The sequence below is a fragment of the Lissotriton vulgaris genome, chromosome 4_1 (assembly GCF_964263255.1).
Source record: "Lissotriton vulgaris chromosome 4_1, aLisVul1.2, whole genome shotgun sequence".
NCBI lineage: Eukaryota > Metazoa > Chordata > Amphibia > Caudata > Salamandridae > Lissotriton > Lissotriton vulgaris.
This window is the reverse complement of record NC_141691.1, coordinates 1,096,492,876-1,096,509,167: the sequence shown is the minus strand read 5'-3', so window position 1 is coordinate 1,096,509,167 and position 16,292 is coordinate 1,096,492,876. Positions and strand designations below refer to the sequence as shown.

The 16,292-nt window shown below is 43.3% G+C and overlaps 1 protein-coding gene across 1 annotated transcript in view; it reads right to left on the bottom strand.

Moving 5' to 3' along the window:
* Window positions 1-16,292, bottom strand: part of ERP44 (endoplasmic reticulum protein 44) — a 444,092-nt gene that overhangs the window by 373,877 nt on the left and 53,923 nt on the right. Inside the window, exon 2 of the mRNA XM_086967410.1 lies at window positions 1,716-1,788. Within this exon, the coding sequence (XP_086823536.1) occupies window positions 1,716-1,788 (73 nt within the window). The remainder of the gene's footprint in view (window positions 1-1,715; window positions 1,789-16,292) is intronic.

Below are 16,292 nucleotides of genomic sequence, written 5' to 3'. Positions count from 1 at the left end.
CTCTGTGTGTCTCTGTGTGTCTCTGTGTGTCTCTGTGTGTCTCTGTGTGTCTCTGTGTGTCTCTGTGTGTCTGTGGGTCTCTGTGTGTCTGTGTGTCTCTGTGTCTCTGTGTCTGTGTGTGTCTGTGTGTGTCTGTGTGTGTCTGTGTGTGTCTGTGTGTGTCTGTGTGTGTCTGTGTGTGTCTGTGTGTGTCTGTGTGTGTCTGTGTGTGTCTGTGTGTGTCTGTGTGTGTCTGTGTGTGTCTGTGTGTGTCTGTGTGTGTCTGTGTGTGTCTGTGTGTGTCTGTGTGTGTCTGTGTGTGTCTGTGTGTGTCTGTAGTAGTGAGAAATGCAAACGTCTTCAGTGCAGTGCATATATGGCTCATGCGTTAAAGGGCAGCCTTCTCTTCAGCAGAGTGCGTGACTGCCCCTCCCGGGCCGAGGGCGGAAGTGCTGAGCCAACACTTTCATGCTGGCACCATTGCTAATAGAGAAGTCCTACTCCATGGGTGCTGACGCCAATGACGTGACACAAAATGAAGGGCCACACTGGAGAATGATGTGTGGGCCCCCGAGTCTCCTATATTTCAGATACTCATGCGCTTGAGAAGCCTTCAGAGCGAACAGCCGAAGCCTCCGGCTCATAATCACTGTGGCGAGCAGGGATGGGGTTCTGCCAATCAGCACTTAAGGTGCATTGATATTTACAGATTACCACGTAAAGATCTTTCTGTTCAGCATCTGCCATAATGGATTTTACTTCTGTATAAATGACGCAAGAAATCGCTTCAAAATCCCCCTATAACGCCGGACGCTCCCACAAATGCAATTACAAACTCGGACTTTCATTATGAACCAGATAAATAGATTTGTTTTCGTACATTGACCTATTTAACTGGGCCAGGGAATACTCGCAGTGTGCTTGATTCTAGAATCTAGATGGATGTGGCCGCAAGGCAAAATCGCATCCATGTGCGCATCCCACCCCATACATGCAAAGGAAGCCCCTCATGCGTCAGGCCGCCTGGGATGCAAGCACGCGTCTGTCTGGGCGCGGTGGGAGTGCGGCTCGGAGAGTGGCAAATGCGTGCACGTGTACGGCCGGGACCCGTGCCGCGCGCTGTGTGCTCGTGGTGGAATGCCAAAAACAAGCATAAATGTGAACCAAGGGCAACAGCACGTCTGATGGGATGCAAAAAACAACGAGAGGTGCGCTCCATACCACCATGTTTCTCCGAGGTCAAGCAGAAATGCCTCGGAGAAACACCCCGTCATTTTCGGACTGGGGGGCTTGTTTTTCTTTCTTTCCTCTTCCCATTTGCTGGAATGTATAATTCCAGCCAATGGGAAGAAGAGAGAAAGAACCTAAAAAAAACACACCCCTCAATCCCGAAAAGACGGGGCTGAAATGGACAGGCTCCCCTCTTCTCCAATGGCTAGCCTCCGTTTAGGAAGCCAGCCAATGGAGAAGAGGGGTGGGTTCAAGCCCCACTCTGGAAAACATAAGATCTCGCCGACGAAAGTGCGCAAGCGCAGCCTACGCAGGCAGAGACCTAAAAAGTGCTCAGTATTGGAGCGACCCACTGAAATATGTCACGCTGAAATTTACAAATACTTAGATGGAAGAAAAAGACTGAGGTATTTTTAACCAGATCTAAAGCTCCCTACATGACAATGTTTGAAACAAAGTAAACAGCAAGTTCGCCCTCCCCCAACGATCTTGATAAAAGTACTTACTTAAAATTTCATCTATGTTTCCACTCTCAAGGTTTACTATTTCACTTCTCGTTGCAGTAAAAACCAAAGTTACCTGCAAAAATAAATAGTTCTAATTTTATATTTCCAAATGCAAGCACAACAAGAAGACTAAGAATTAAAAAAAATAATATAGGTGTTACAATACCTACTTAATTAGCAAACAGCACAGAACATACATTAAAAAAGCTGTGGTCAACAACAATTTGCAAATCGTAATTCAGAGTCTTAAATATTTTTTGAATCTAAGCCCATTCAGTTTTTCAGCATGCAAGTACACACTCTACAACTTAATTGGAAGACCTGAAACTGCTTTAAAAGCTAAGCATTCAAATCTTTAAGGCCAGAGCACTTGTGTTTTCAGACCAAGGGCTCACTTACCAACAATAAGAGACAATTGTTCTCCCCTCGGCTCAGGCCCATAAACGCTTCGGAGGGTATTTCAGCAAGGCCTTTTAAGTATTATTGCCCACATCTGCAGCTAGTCACTGGATGGGTAAATGGCTACCGAAAAATCAGGTAAAGTGCATGGGACACAAACATTGGCTGCATCCCCACCATGTTAAGAAAGCTCCATAGCCTTTGTTCTTTGATCCATGTGTGAAGCGAGGAATTCCTCCACAGCATGTATCTTTTCATGATGGTGAGCTGATTGAAGAAGAAGTAGCACATCCACTGGTCAACTTCACTCCTGTTGAGCCCAAATTGATACCAATATCTCTATTTGAGCATCTGGATTGTGATTTGCCTAAGTATAATTTGAGACCTAGGACTGTCAAAAACTATAGACTTTGAATAAAAAATCTATCTCTGGAGAGATAGCAACCCACACCGGTTGTCAAGACCGCCAAAGTTTGGACCTGTACATAAGCTTGCCAGTGAGGCTTTGAAGTAAAGGACACTGGGAACGCTTGATGTTCTATGGTAGAATAGATAGTGATTTTTTAAGGAGGTTTTAGCCACGTTACTTTGCTTATAGGGGTTAGGTGTTTTTGATTTGGTTCTCTTGTTTGGAAAAGAAGAGGGAAAAAAGAAGAACAGTCTGAGCATTAAGACAAAACATTAGGAGAAGCATCACTTATCAAGAACAGGTATTTGTACACCACACACAAATATTACAATATGGGTAAGACTAGGATTATTCAACTGAGACCAGTTGGGAGATCACCCTCTGATTCATGGCAGGAGGAAAAGACTCAAGTGTCAGGTATACATCAAATTTGGACCAAGAAAGTGAAAATGATTGTGCTTCTGTGTCTTTTGAGAATAATATTAGGCTTGGGTTGTTCTGGTTGTTAGAAAAAAACACCTAGTCTCTAAATCAGTGGCATCAGTCACCACACCAATACCAGAGCATCAGTACATAACCCTTGCCCTTCATAAGCCGGCACACAGCTTGCAATATGTGAATAATACACTCATTCAAGTTTTACATAATGCCCACATTGGATATAATGCTACAGATTGTTGGAAATGTGGTTTTCTGCCATCTTCAGTCAAACGGAAGGCATCTCTATTCCTCTACGGTTATCCTAGAATTGGTCTTGTGGTGCCTGGTGGGAAATTAATTTTGCTTCTTATATCAAAGTTACTAATAAAGCAGAACAGAGCCAGCTTAGGGATCACTTTTACTATCTATGCTGGACAGATGCTGTTAGAATCTATGGCACTATGGAGGAGAAGGGGGAATTTATAGGCTATGATAACTGCTCTATCTTATTATCTTTTAATGAGAGAAAACTGTCAAAGGTGGCTATGATACCCACCATACCTGGTCATGCCCATAACGCCCCCTTTTGTGTTCAAGGTGAAGGGCCCCTTGCGGTTGGGAACAGTATTTCCTCCCATACAGTGATATTAAATTGCACTACTTCTCTATGATTTGTGGCTTCACAAAACACTTATTTTGTTTGTGGTAATCAGGCTTATGTCTGGCTCCCTAAAGGATGGTCAGGCAGATGATATATTGCATGTATTCTTCCTCCCACTTACCTTGCACCATCTGATTATCACAGTACATATCGACGTAATAAACGGAAGTACAGGTTGACCAGACAGATACCATGCTGCAGAAATGTATTGATGCAATGAAGGCTATAGTGTCTTTTTGGGGTCCTATGGCTAATAGTGTACAGGTGCGCCAATTGATCAGAGTAGTGGAAGCGGTTATTAATGAGAATACTGGTGCACTCAGTAATATTAGTGTAGAAATGCAAGCTACTCGTCTCGTTTCCATTCAAAACCGGATTGTATTAGACATAGCAGAGAATGGGGGCATGCAAATTAATTGGCAGTTCCTGCAGTGTATATATCAAAGCTTACGCTCCTAATATGAATTTGGCTATTCAAACACTTCACAAAATTGCTGCTGAAATACATCAGGATACTGGAGACTGGACTTGGTCAGGTTGGTTTAAACAAGTACTGCTCACATGGGTTCGGAAACTATTAGTGATAGCTTTGGTTATACGAGGGATTATTTTAGGGCGCTGTCTTTATGTCAGTTGTCTTCCATGTGTTGCCGTATGCACCTTTCAGCCTGAAAGCCACCACCCCAGTATATGTTCCACAACAGAACATGCTTATGATGCAAGGAGAAGAAATGTGGGATTTAATGAACATTAGTGTTAGTGCCTTCACCGATTAGCCTTCTTACAAAAACCCATTGGTTCTCATTTTCTCTGTTAACAATTCTATAATGGGGAATAGCTGAAAGTGAAGTACTGTCATAATATGAGGGGCCAAATCAAATTATCTATTATGGATTCTATAGGTTAGTGATAGGAGGCAACTGGTAAATGTTGAACTCATGTTCTAGGACCATTTGTGGAAAAGGTTATATAATATGAACATGAGTGCAGACATTTTGTTAAATCCACCTGACTTTGTACAACGTTGTTTGAGGAATTTTCCATGCTCGTTGTCATTGTACATTCTTTTATTTTTTTTCTCTCCATGTTCTAGGAAACGCACCGAGTGGCTGTTAGAATAATTACACTTTGTTAATCATTTGTGCTTCTCGGAGATTGTCTTTTTCCATTAAATTTGCAATTAAGCAATGCCTTGTGATCACTTATCTTGAAAATGTAGTGTGGTTAGCTATTCTTTTTGTATGTATAACTGGAAGGAATTTTCCAATGGATTAGGAGGAGTGAAGTGAAGGGGTGTAGGCATACTTGTTTGAAGTATAGTATAAATATGAAAGGAGAACACTGTGTGGTTGTTCATTACCTGCACGGAATAGATTTTCCTTGTTAGTCTTGCATCTGTTCAAGCTTGAATAAACCAAATGTTTTTTACCTCAGACTCCCTGCATTCCTTTTGATTTAAAGTGGACGAGAGGTGCCTTTTCTCAAGAATGCCATATTGTCAGACTTCCAAACAAGATTCAGTCCAGGAAGAAATCTGCCCTTGTTGCCATTTGGGATGAACTGAAGAACAGTTGACCGTAACGGGGTTGCTGAGCGACTTCTCTTGGACCTCTCGGTTGCCTTTGACACAGTTGACCATGACACTCTAATACAAATACTCTACGAAGCAAGCATAGATGGGCCTGCTCTAGACTGGATTACATCCTACATTCGCAAAAGAACTAATGTCATCCATACCCCCCTTTCTCGTCCAAACCGGACTTCACTAAAGCAGGGGTGCCTCAAGGCTATATAATCTCACCCATGCATTTCAACATCTACAAGAAGTTATTACCAGCACTGATCAATCAATCAATTTCACCTCACTTGCTACAACTAAACAGATGACATGCAAATACTCCTTCAACTGGAATGCCCGAAAGACTTTGGAAAGTCGCCAACTTTCAGTTGTCTCAGAGCCATGGATAAATGGATGACGTGGCGCCATCTCAAACTGAATGCCTCCAAAACAGAACTACTCACATGTGATGATTGGAAAAAATGCCATGCTTGCAGCCTGGACTGATGATCTGGGAACACCGCCTAAAGATTTGAAGGAAGTAAGAAAGCTCGGAACGACAATGGACTCCAAACTACAATTAATGCCCAAGTGGACAAACTAGCCAGATCAAGCTTTGTAACTATAAAAACTCTGCAACAAATCTTTCCCCATCTGGGATTTTCACACAAGGTGCAGATTACCATCTCTCTTGTTCTATCCAATCTATTACGCCAATAGACTACCACGAATCACCTTTAACGACTATGATAGACTACAACAGATTCATAACTCAGCTGCCAGACTACTCTTGCATATAAAACTACGTGACCACATCTTCCCTGCCTTGAAAGCCATGCATTGGTTACTGGTTGCCAGAATATCCACGTTCAAGCTACTTTGTATCAACCACAAAGCGTTACTTGAACAACACCTCTATTTATCAGAAATAAAATCACCTTGCCCAATGGAACCTCCGCTCTAGAATGCACCTTGCCTCAAAAACTACTCAAGAATTGACTCTTCCTCACATAACCGCCATACACAAACAGGCATGAGTATAGCCTTCATCAGCGCCTAGTGTGTTTCAGGAGGTGTGGGCGAAATCGTGGTTTTAAAGCATGTCCTGCCGCACACCGGTAGGTTGTTATTGTCTCCGCCCCCAAAGCCGATGCCTTGGCTCACCTGCTGAACACCTGATGTGTAGACTACAGGTCCCAGAATGCTGTTGGATAATGGTGAGTAAAGTGCGATATATATATATATATTTTGCTTTCTATAACCTTGTGAAAAATGTTTTTTTAATATAGAAATCTCAGTTCTGCTTAACAAATGTACATATTACTGGCAGTTACATTATTCTATGATTTTAACATGTAAATAAGTAAATATTTTTCTCATAATTATCTACAATTGCTTCACTACTGAATTGCAAAAAAATAAACAATTTAAAGTACAACACTTGAAAGCCAGTTTATTAAATGCATCTTTAATCTACATAAACTACTGTCCTTATGCATATATACACACACACACGCACACACCCACACACACCTTCCATGTATTTATGTATCTATATATTCATTACTTTTCTTCAAATTCAGCATATCCAATGCACTACTCTATTTCTCACCCTATACCTCCATCAACATACCCTCTGCCTCCACTCTTTCATTAATCCCCATACCACTACTATGATCTATAATCCCCAAATTAACCCTTACTAGACTCTTCCCTCCTCTCCCTTCCTTGCATCATCTCATACCCGTTTTACTATTCAGATCTCCCAAACAAGCCTTTCTAAACCCTTACCGGACTCTTCCCCCATCAACTCCCTTTTACTCATCCCAAGCATCCTCCTACTGCTATGAACTAAAAAAAGAAGATTCTAGACCCTTCACTCTTTTATCCTTCCACTATTTCTTTTAAATCCAAAAAACAAAAGAACATGTCCACAACTCAAATTAATTTCATATTTATCTATACTAGCTCCCCTCCACCTCCCCTTTACTCACCACAAACCCCGGCCTACAGATATAACCCAGTCCCCCCCCCCCCCCCCCCCACCCCCAAAATGTAAATGTTACTAGACCCTGCCGAATTCCTTCTCAATCCATGGCGAGGTAGTATCCAGAGCGAGCCAGCAGCTTTGACGAATGTGTAACTACAAACGCTCCTCCCCTCCAGTGATAATAGCTCATGGGGCCATGGCGTGGTAATAATAGTATTAATTTAAGCAACCATACCTACCAGGGTACAGTATTGAATGCATGTTGTTTGTGTGCATTATTCCTGCTAGATTGATATAGCAGACCACATTGTTGTTTTATTTTGAGGGTGGTGTAGAGATCATTTTCTTTGATCCGGATGAGAAGCCAAGGGGATGGCTTCGAAACATGTAGACTAGGGAGGTGGTAGGCCATTACAGCACATTACCTCCACTCCCTATTTTTTATGATACCAGCTAGGAGTATTAAATATTAGTTCCACATAGCCAGGTATTTTTTTTAATTATCTTCACTACTTTCCCACCTGACCCTTCAACTCTCACATCACACATTGCATATTCACTCTTAAGTGCTCCTGCGTCTTCGTTGGTTGTAGCACGCCCCGCCCCACAGAGGGCGGGATGAACCCAATGATGAAGCATGTCAGCAAGGGACCTCTTGGTGGGTGAGGGTTATTTTAACAACACATGTTCCCTTATACACCAGTAGGTTACACACATTTCGTGAATAGTGAGAAAATACTTTGGAAGGATATTTTCATTAATTTTTTCTGAGGTGGATTCCTTTTGGTTTTTTCATAACATATGCACCACTCAAATTACTTTCAGATTTCACAATACTAATTCACCACTATTCCTTTATGGGTTCTGGAGTAGTGTGCTACTCAACGTAAAAGCGCTTTGCGCCTCATCAGGAGTAATAGGCGTTATATAAATGCAATTACAATACAAATACCAAATGGCATCTAAAACAGTCACTCTGGCTCTAGAGGTCTATAAGCATAAGGCTCAAGCTGCAGCCCTACACGGAGCCGAGCTATGGAGCATAGGTAACCTCAAACAGCATAGGCTAAGCGAAAATATGTTCATGAGGGGGCTAATGGGCTTGCCCAGGTCTACACCATTAATACATATGTACCATGATTTGAACATCAGACAAATAGAGCCCATCGTAGTGTTGAGACCTATGCTATATTGGATAAGATGATGGACTAGGCAGGAACTGGTACACTACAGAGAAGGACTCGGGGAACTGTTGGAGCGAGACTTAAGAGTAACCTTTCCCTGGCTCCTACATGTCCAGACTTAGTTTGGTAAACTAGGCTTACTTGCTTACTGGAGCAAGCAACAAGCATCAACACCAAAAAAAAAAAACTGAAGCAAATACACTAGGCATATGTTTTGAATACCTGCCATCAAAACCCCAGAAAAAGTAGGCCTCCAACACAATTTCTTGCTTTCAAGCCTTACCCAAGCTTAGAAGAGTTCCTAGATGCAGTTGAGCCTCGCATGGCAAAAATATTATATCTGAAATTTTGCTATAGAACTCTTCAAATCCGAGCGTTTACTGCAGAGTGTAAGCTGCACACTAATATCGATGAAGACTGTCTGCACTTTGGGTTGCATTGAAAACATTGTACAAATGTTCTTTTGCACAGCCTATGGTAAGATCAGGAAAAAATGGAAAAGTCCGCTCTGTAGAACTATGGGTTTTAGCAAACACCTAGAAGCTCTAAGAGGGTTATTGTGTGATAACTCCCAATTTGGTCTTTGGCTTGAGCAAATATCTGCTTGCAGTTGGATTTGTGCAAGAAAAGATGGCTCTGAAATTTCAATGTGCATGGAATGAACCACTCGAGACTGTTGCTTTGTGTTTTATTGACATTGATTGCTGTATTTAAATTGATTGAAACTTAGAATAGTTATTGCTTGTGTATTTATCGTTAATATTTTAGTGAGGAATTATAGCATTTTATGTATACTTTTATTTTTTTTAAACCAAAATAAAGGCTAATGAAAGAAGACAGCCTGAATTGAAACCCATTGCACATACCGTGAAAGACACTGCTTGGAGTTTAACCCCACGCTGGGGAACACGATTTGCCCTAGGGACAGCGGGAGTTTGAAGATGCTTTGAAAGAATTTGCAAGGGGAGAAATACAAATATCATGGGAAGAAGAGAACAAGTGTTTATAGAAACGCTCAATTTCCTGTTTGTAATTCAGCAGGAAAGCCGAAGAGCTAGGATCACTGTGAGCATAGCTCCATTCCCTTACCGCGCCACGAAAAAGAACTTGTTGAAATCAAATTCTGTTAATGCACCTGCTCTTGCACAGTCTTGGGTATGTAGGGGAGTAAACATCTTTCCGATACACTATGCAGAAATCGCAACAAACAGGTAGGATATGGTACGATGAGACTGAAATATTAGGTCCGGGTGCGACGGGAAATCCGACTATATATGCCACTGGTAGAAATGAGATATGATGGGTACAGCAATGGGGGATGTTAGTAGTGCAATTAATATTGTAACGTGGAGTGTGAGAGGGCTGGGAGACCCCCGTAAACAGAGACAGGTCTTCTCTTATCTTAACCGCCAACAGGCCCATATAGCCATGTTACAAGAGACGCCCTCGATCCAGGCCTGTTATCTTTGGGACTAGATGGGCGGAGATCCGGCTCTTTTCATCCTATTCATGGTATGCCTGTGGTACTGCGATACTGGTTAGAAAGCAAGTGCCCTTCCATAGATGGCCCATCTTTCTTTGATAACCTCTGGTCCAAGATTTTTGGTATTGATGCCACACATCATTTGATGGGGGGGGGGGGGGGGATTTTAATGTCACATACCACCCTGGTGAGGATAGATCACATCCGGCCTCACACCATTATATGAGGGCACAGTCAGTACTGCGGGACATTAAAGAGATGTATCACTTAGTGGATGCGTGGAGGCATAGTCATCCTCAGGTACGGGAAGGCACGCATTTCACAGCACATGCTCAATCCTGGGCCAGACTGGACCTTTTTTTAGTATCTAGAGGACTTACACCCGCAAATACAGGTACAAGGCACCTTGCAAGGACCTACTCTGACCATGCTCCAGTTTTGCGGACGCTCTCCTCTGTAGACTATAGCATCCTGCGCAGCCCCTGGCGAATGAACCCCTCCATATTGCTAGATGTAGTTTTCCAGGAAGAGTTACGGGAGGAAATTCTTGACTTTTTTTCAAAGAAATAAGGATGCTGTGCGTAGTGTGGAAGTGATCTCGGGGGCCTTCAAGGTGACATTGAGAGGTTTTTGTATTGGGAAGAGTGCAGGGGTACTTAGGGATATACAGGCCACGATCAGAGCCCTAGACGGAGACCTAAAACGACTTGAACGTGAGCTTGCTGATGCCCCCACTACGGAAGCACAGGCAGCGTTTAGAGAGAAATTGTCCCTTTATATGGAAGAAGCGCAGAGAGAGACGAAATTTAAACACAAACACTGGATAGCCAGAAGCTATGGAGAAGGAGATAGACCGGGTAAAATACTGGCGCAGAAAGTGGGTCAACAGAGAAGGTCCAACATAGTTACGGAACTGAAAACCCCTAACGGTGACGTACACCGGGAGACTACCCGTATACTTGCAGACTTCCTTGACCATTATAGTTCATTGTATACTACTAGGGGGAGCTCAGGCGAACATCTGGATGACTTCTTGGGGGAGGTGGCACTGGGATGGTTGAGTGATACGCAGAGAACCTTCTTATGTGCCCGTTTTGAGCTGGATGAGGTGCAGGAAGCTATCATGAGCATGCAGAACAGAAAGGCCACGGGTACTGATGGTATTCCGGTGGAGTTCTATAAAACATATATCGACATTATGGCCCCTGTGCTCAGAGAGGTTTATGAAGATGCACTAGAGGTGGGACTGCTCCCGCATTCAATGCGCGAAGCATTCATTTTATCACTGCCCAAACCAGGGAAGCCCCTAGACATTTGCGACTCCTATAGGCCACTCCCGCTGTTAATGATGCGAAAATTCTGGCTAAATTGATAGCCGCAAGACTTAGCCTATTGATGGACCGCCTGATATTGCCGGATCAGTACCGATTTGTACCTGGTAGGGGCAACGTCGCATAACCTGAGGACGTTTTTTGTAGTGCTCCACGCCGTTTCCCCTGATCTCCCTATGGCTGCAATTTTCTTGGATGCCACCAAGGCTTTCGATTCATTGGAATGGGGGTGCCTATTTGGGGTAATGAAGCGAATGGGCTTCCCGCCCTTATTCCTTGATTGGATTAGACTATTATACACTAAACCGATGGCTAAGTTCCTGATCAATGGGCACACCTCCCACACGTTCGAGATCACGAGGGGTGCCCACTGTCACCATTGCTCTTTGCATGGGCAGTGGAGCCTCTTGCTGCGAAGTTGAGACAATGCCATAATGACAAAGCACTGCGGTGCTTTCAACGGCAGATACTCATCTCGCTGTACGCAGACGATATTACTTTATATGTCCGAAACCCTCAGCAAAACTTGAACCAGATACGTAGGGAATTTTTAGTATTCGGTGGTATTTCTGGCGTCCAGATCAACTGGTATAAGTCTATTTTTTTTCCGCTTAAGGATGCAATTCAGAGGTTTGAAATGGATTACCCCTTGGAATGGTGTGTTGAGGAACGTACATATTTAGGTATCAAGGTTACAAGGAATAGAGAGGAACTGCTGAGGGCGAATTATGGTACTCTTATGACTAAGATTGAGGATAACATAAAGAGATGGGTGGCGCTTCCACTATCTATGGCGGGACGCGCGTCATTAATTAAGATGGTGGTACTACCACAGGTGTTATACTTATTCCTGAACATACCCTACTATCCGGGTTCCTATTTCTTCAAGGCTCTGAAAACTGAATTAATACGACTAGTGTGGGGAAGGAAACAACCTCGCCTGCAGTGGGAGGTGTTAACTAGACCTTACTTGCAGGGAGGATTCAGAATTCCAGATATGGAATTGTACTATATGGCAGCACAGGCGCACTTTGTGTGGTTCTGGATCAACCAACCTCGCTTCATGCCACAGGTTGCGGCAGAACATTGGCTGGCGCATCCTATCCCACTGGAGGGCGCGATATATACGAAAATTGGACAGAGACCGGCAGCCCACCGCCCTTTATAGCTCGATTAAGGCATGGCATAAAATAATGGGGTTACTAGAGGTGCAAATGGCATATACGCCCCTGATGCCGATCGCTTACCACCCTGATATCCCGCTGCTACAGGAAGGGGTATTTAGGAAATTCAAAGAGAAGTTTAGCGTAACTACATGGGGTGACCTATACGATGACACTAAATTCCGTTCATTGGCAGATATGTGTCCTGTAGAGATTCAGACGCCATTAGATGTTTTTCTATACGTCAGACTGAGACAAGGTATAAAAGCGATTACACCTGCATTTCCGGATGAACCAGAGCGCCTGACTGCTTCATATTATTTTGGAAAGGCCTAAACCAATGTGCCTAGTCTCAATAATATATAACACGGTGCATACCCAAACTGTGCAGAAAGCGGCCCCAGCAAGGGCGAAATGGGACTCGGAACTGGGAGAACAGCTGACGGATGTACAATGGGAGACTTGCTGTCAACATACTGAAAGGGTCTCTGCCAGCAGCAGACACCGCATTATCCACTATAAGTTCCCCCATAGGCTGTACTATACACCTGCTAAAATGCACAGATTCAATCTACGAGACACTGATGAGTGTGAAAGGTGCTGTTCCCCAGGGACGGATTTTTTGCACCTAGCATGGGACTGTCCAACCATCCGAGCCTATTGGGATGAGGTATTTGAAGCACTGCAGCACACGATAGGTGAGAAGCTGACACCCAGCCCTGTGATGGCGCTCTTGGGTTTTATCTCCCCCGTAAAGACGGAACACAGGAGGTTTGTGGCAATGGCACTTCTTATGGATAAGCGCAGAGTAGCATGCAGATGGGGGCGAGACAGAGCGCCTAAATTCAAGACATGGTTAGATGATTTAATTACTTGTCAGGAACAGTTTGCTACGTATGCAGAATTAATTCTGATGGCGTCCAGACCTAATAATATATGGGCTCCACTTACATGCTATCTTCTTGCAAGGCCGACAAATGATGAGGATGGCGAGGATACAGGCCCTATGAGACAAGAGATTTGAAATAATATGAGATGCAAAGTAGAGACAGGGGGGGACCAAAACACCGGATGTCCAGTTCTGCTGGGGTCTCTAGACTAACTGAGTCCTAGGAGTGAGTAATGGTGACATATTGGATGGAATGGAGAAATAGTGGGTATTAAGAAGACTGACTAGCTGCATACCACTGGTGGTGTGTGTGAACCATACACTAAGGAAATGCGAAAAGGGAGGAGATGAGCGCTACCTGCCCGACAGTCTGATATGATATGCGTAACATACATGTACCATGTAACGATATAAATGTGCAAAGATGTAATGAATACTTGAGGTGATGAAATTATGTATTACGAAATGTATGTAGAAGGCTTTGTTTATGTTCTATGAAAATCACAATAAAAAAAAAGAAGTTTAAAAAAAAAAAGAAATCGCAACATAGCATCTTACAAACCTGCACACCTGATCCAACAGGTGTCCTGCTCCAATTGCACCCGTTTCAGTGAAGTAACTTCCAACTCGCAAAACCCGCTGGCACTCCACACAGCAGGTCTCATATTATTATTATTATTATTATTATTAAATTAGTTTCGTAACGCGTGCAGCTACCAAAAAAGGGTTTCCCGGCGCCTACCACACAAATTGCTAGAAAAGGAGCAGTCAAGAACCATTTGCTACTAAAAGAGCCAAGTTTTAAGATTTCTTCGAAAGCCGAGATAGGATGGGTCATTCTTAAAGGACACCGGAAGAGAATTCCAGATTTTGGGGCCAAGACAAGAAAAGAACGGCCTCCCATTCTTGCAAGTTTAAATCTGGGAATCACGAAGTCTCCGTGGGCTGTAGAGCGCAGGGGATGAGAAGGAATGTAAGGATGGATGAGCTCTTGCAGATACGCTGGTGCCACACCTTGTTTGATTTTAAAGATGTAACAGAGGGTTTTAAAATTTAATTCTTTGATCAATTCGAAGCGAGTGAAGGTCACGTAAATACGGCGAGATGGAAGCCTGTCTAGGAACTTGACAAAGAAGGCGTACTGCAGAGTTCTGAACTACCTGTAGCTTTCTCAGTACCGTTTGGCAGCTACCGAGATAGAGAACATTGCTGCAATCGAGGCGAGAGGTGATGAGTGCCGGGACTATTGTGCGTTGGGTTAAGGCAGTAAGCATCCAAATGATCTTACGGAGCCACCTCAAGATGGTAAAACAGATGGCAGCAACACTCGCCACCTGTTGTCCCAGAGAGACTATCATCAATAATGATGCCCAGATTACGGACATGGGTGACAGGTAGGGGACAGGAACCCATTTCCTGAGGCCAATGGTGAGGGCCCCATAGGTCCTTGTGCTTGCCCAGGATAAGGACCTCAGTCGTATCCCCATTTAACTTCAAAAAGTTAAGGCGCATCCACTCGGTCACTTGCCGTAGGACGCACTGAAGGGCAGATGTTGTTGCCTCTTTAGTGGTGGAAAGCGAGAAGACAATCTGCATACGAATATAGGGAATGACCTGCCTCTTCCACAATCTCTGCCAGAGGTCTGACATAGATGTTGAAGAGCAGGGGGCTTAAAATGGATCCCTGTGGGACTCCATGTGCTGATACGCAGAACTTAGATGATGCCTTAGCAGAAAAGACTTGAAAAGTCTCTAAGGTGCTAATATTGGTTCTGCCACAACAGCTCACCTCTGCACCTGCTTTTGCTACAGCAACAACAGAACACTCTCAGAAAAACATTTAGAAGCCAAATGTTGAACTGCTGGGACAGCAAAAATACAAAACTTATAGTTTAACAGTTGCCCAATCAGAGAAGTTTAGTTTTCTGGTTTGTAAAATAATAAAGGGTTCTGTCACGAGGTGGATCGACTGGACGTTAAAGACCTGGCCAGATGAATACACTTGACAGGATAATGTAAGCCAGACTTGGATACAGTATGGTGGTAGCTTACGGTGGTGCTACAAGCGAAGCACTTTACTTTAGGCCTAAAGTTGTGCAGCAAAACTACAGTTCTGGTCACAAGCAGACAACATGTTAAACAAGCATTTGTAATGCAATAGGTCTCGCATTTGCAAGAGTTTGAGATGTTTTTATTGTAAATGACATTGCCTTTTATTTATGTTTTGGTTTTAGTAACATAAATAAAAGCCATTGTCATTTACAATGCCAATAGGTCAAACTCGCGTAAATGGGAGACCTATTGCTTTGCAAATGCTTGCTGTTACCGAAAAGCCCTTTACACAGCGCATACTAGCTCTTTTAACGTTACTCACAAAAACAAACAAGTACAGGTAAAGCACAAGATGGCTTCGTGGTACCAAAAACACAATGCTCCAGCACTGCAATTATAATCAACATAGTGGCAGAAGTTAAATCACAATGGCTGGAGTCAGGAGGCCTCACAAGGAACATATTAACCTGTAATAATGAGCTAGAATCTGTTGGAGGAATATAGTTAAAGATCAGTGTGCACACTGATGAGGCATGTGAGTCCAGGAAAGTGTCTCCTATGAATGAGCAGTGAGGACCCCGAGTAACAACAGTCTCTTAATCATGCAATTTTGCCATCTGCACTAGTCCTGATATCATCAGCGCTATTCTTATTGTCATCGGCACTAGTCTTGTTGTCATCAGCACTAGTCTCATTGTGATCATCAGTGCTATTTTATTTGTCATTAGTGTTGTCATCAGCACTAGTCTCGTTGTCATCAGCGCTATTGGCACTGTTCTCATATGCACCAGTCGCACTGTTGTCATCAGAGCTATAGTCATTATTATCATCAGTGCTATTCTCATTGTTGTCATGAGCACTAGTCCCATTGTTATCATTAGAGCCATTTTCATCGTCATCACCACTAGTCCCGTTGTCATCATCAGGGCTATTCTCATTGTTGTCATGGGCACTAGTCCCATGGTTATCAGTGCAATTCTCATTGCTGTCATGAGCAATAGTCCCATTGGTATCATCAGTGCTATTCTCACTGTTGGT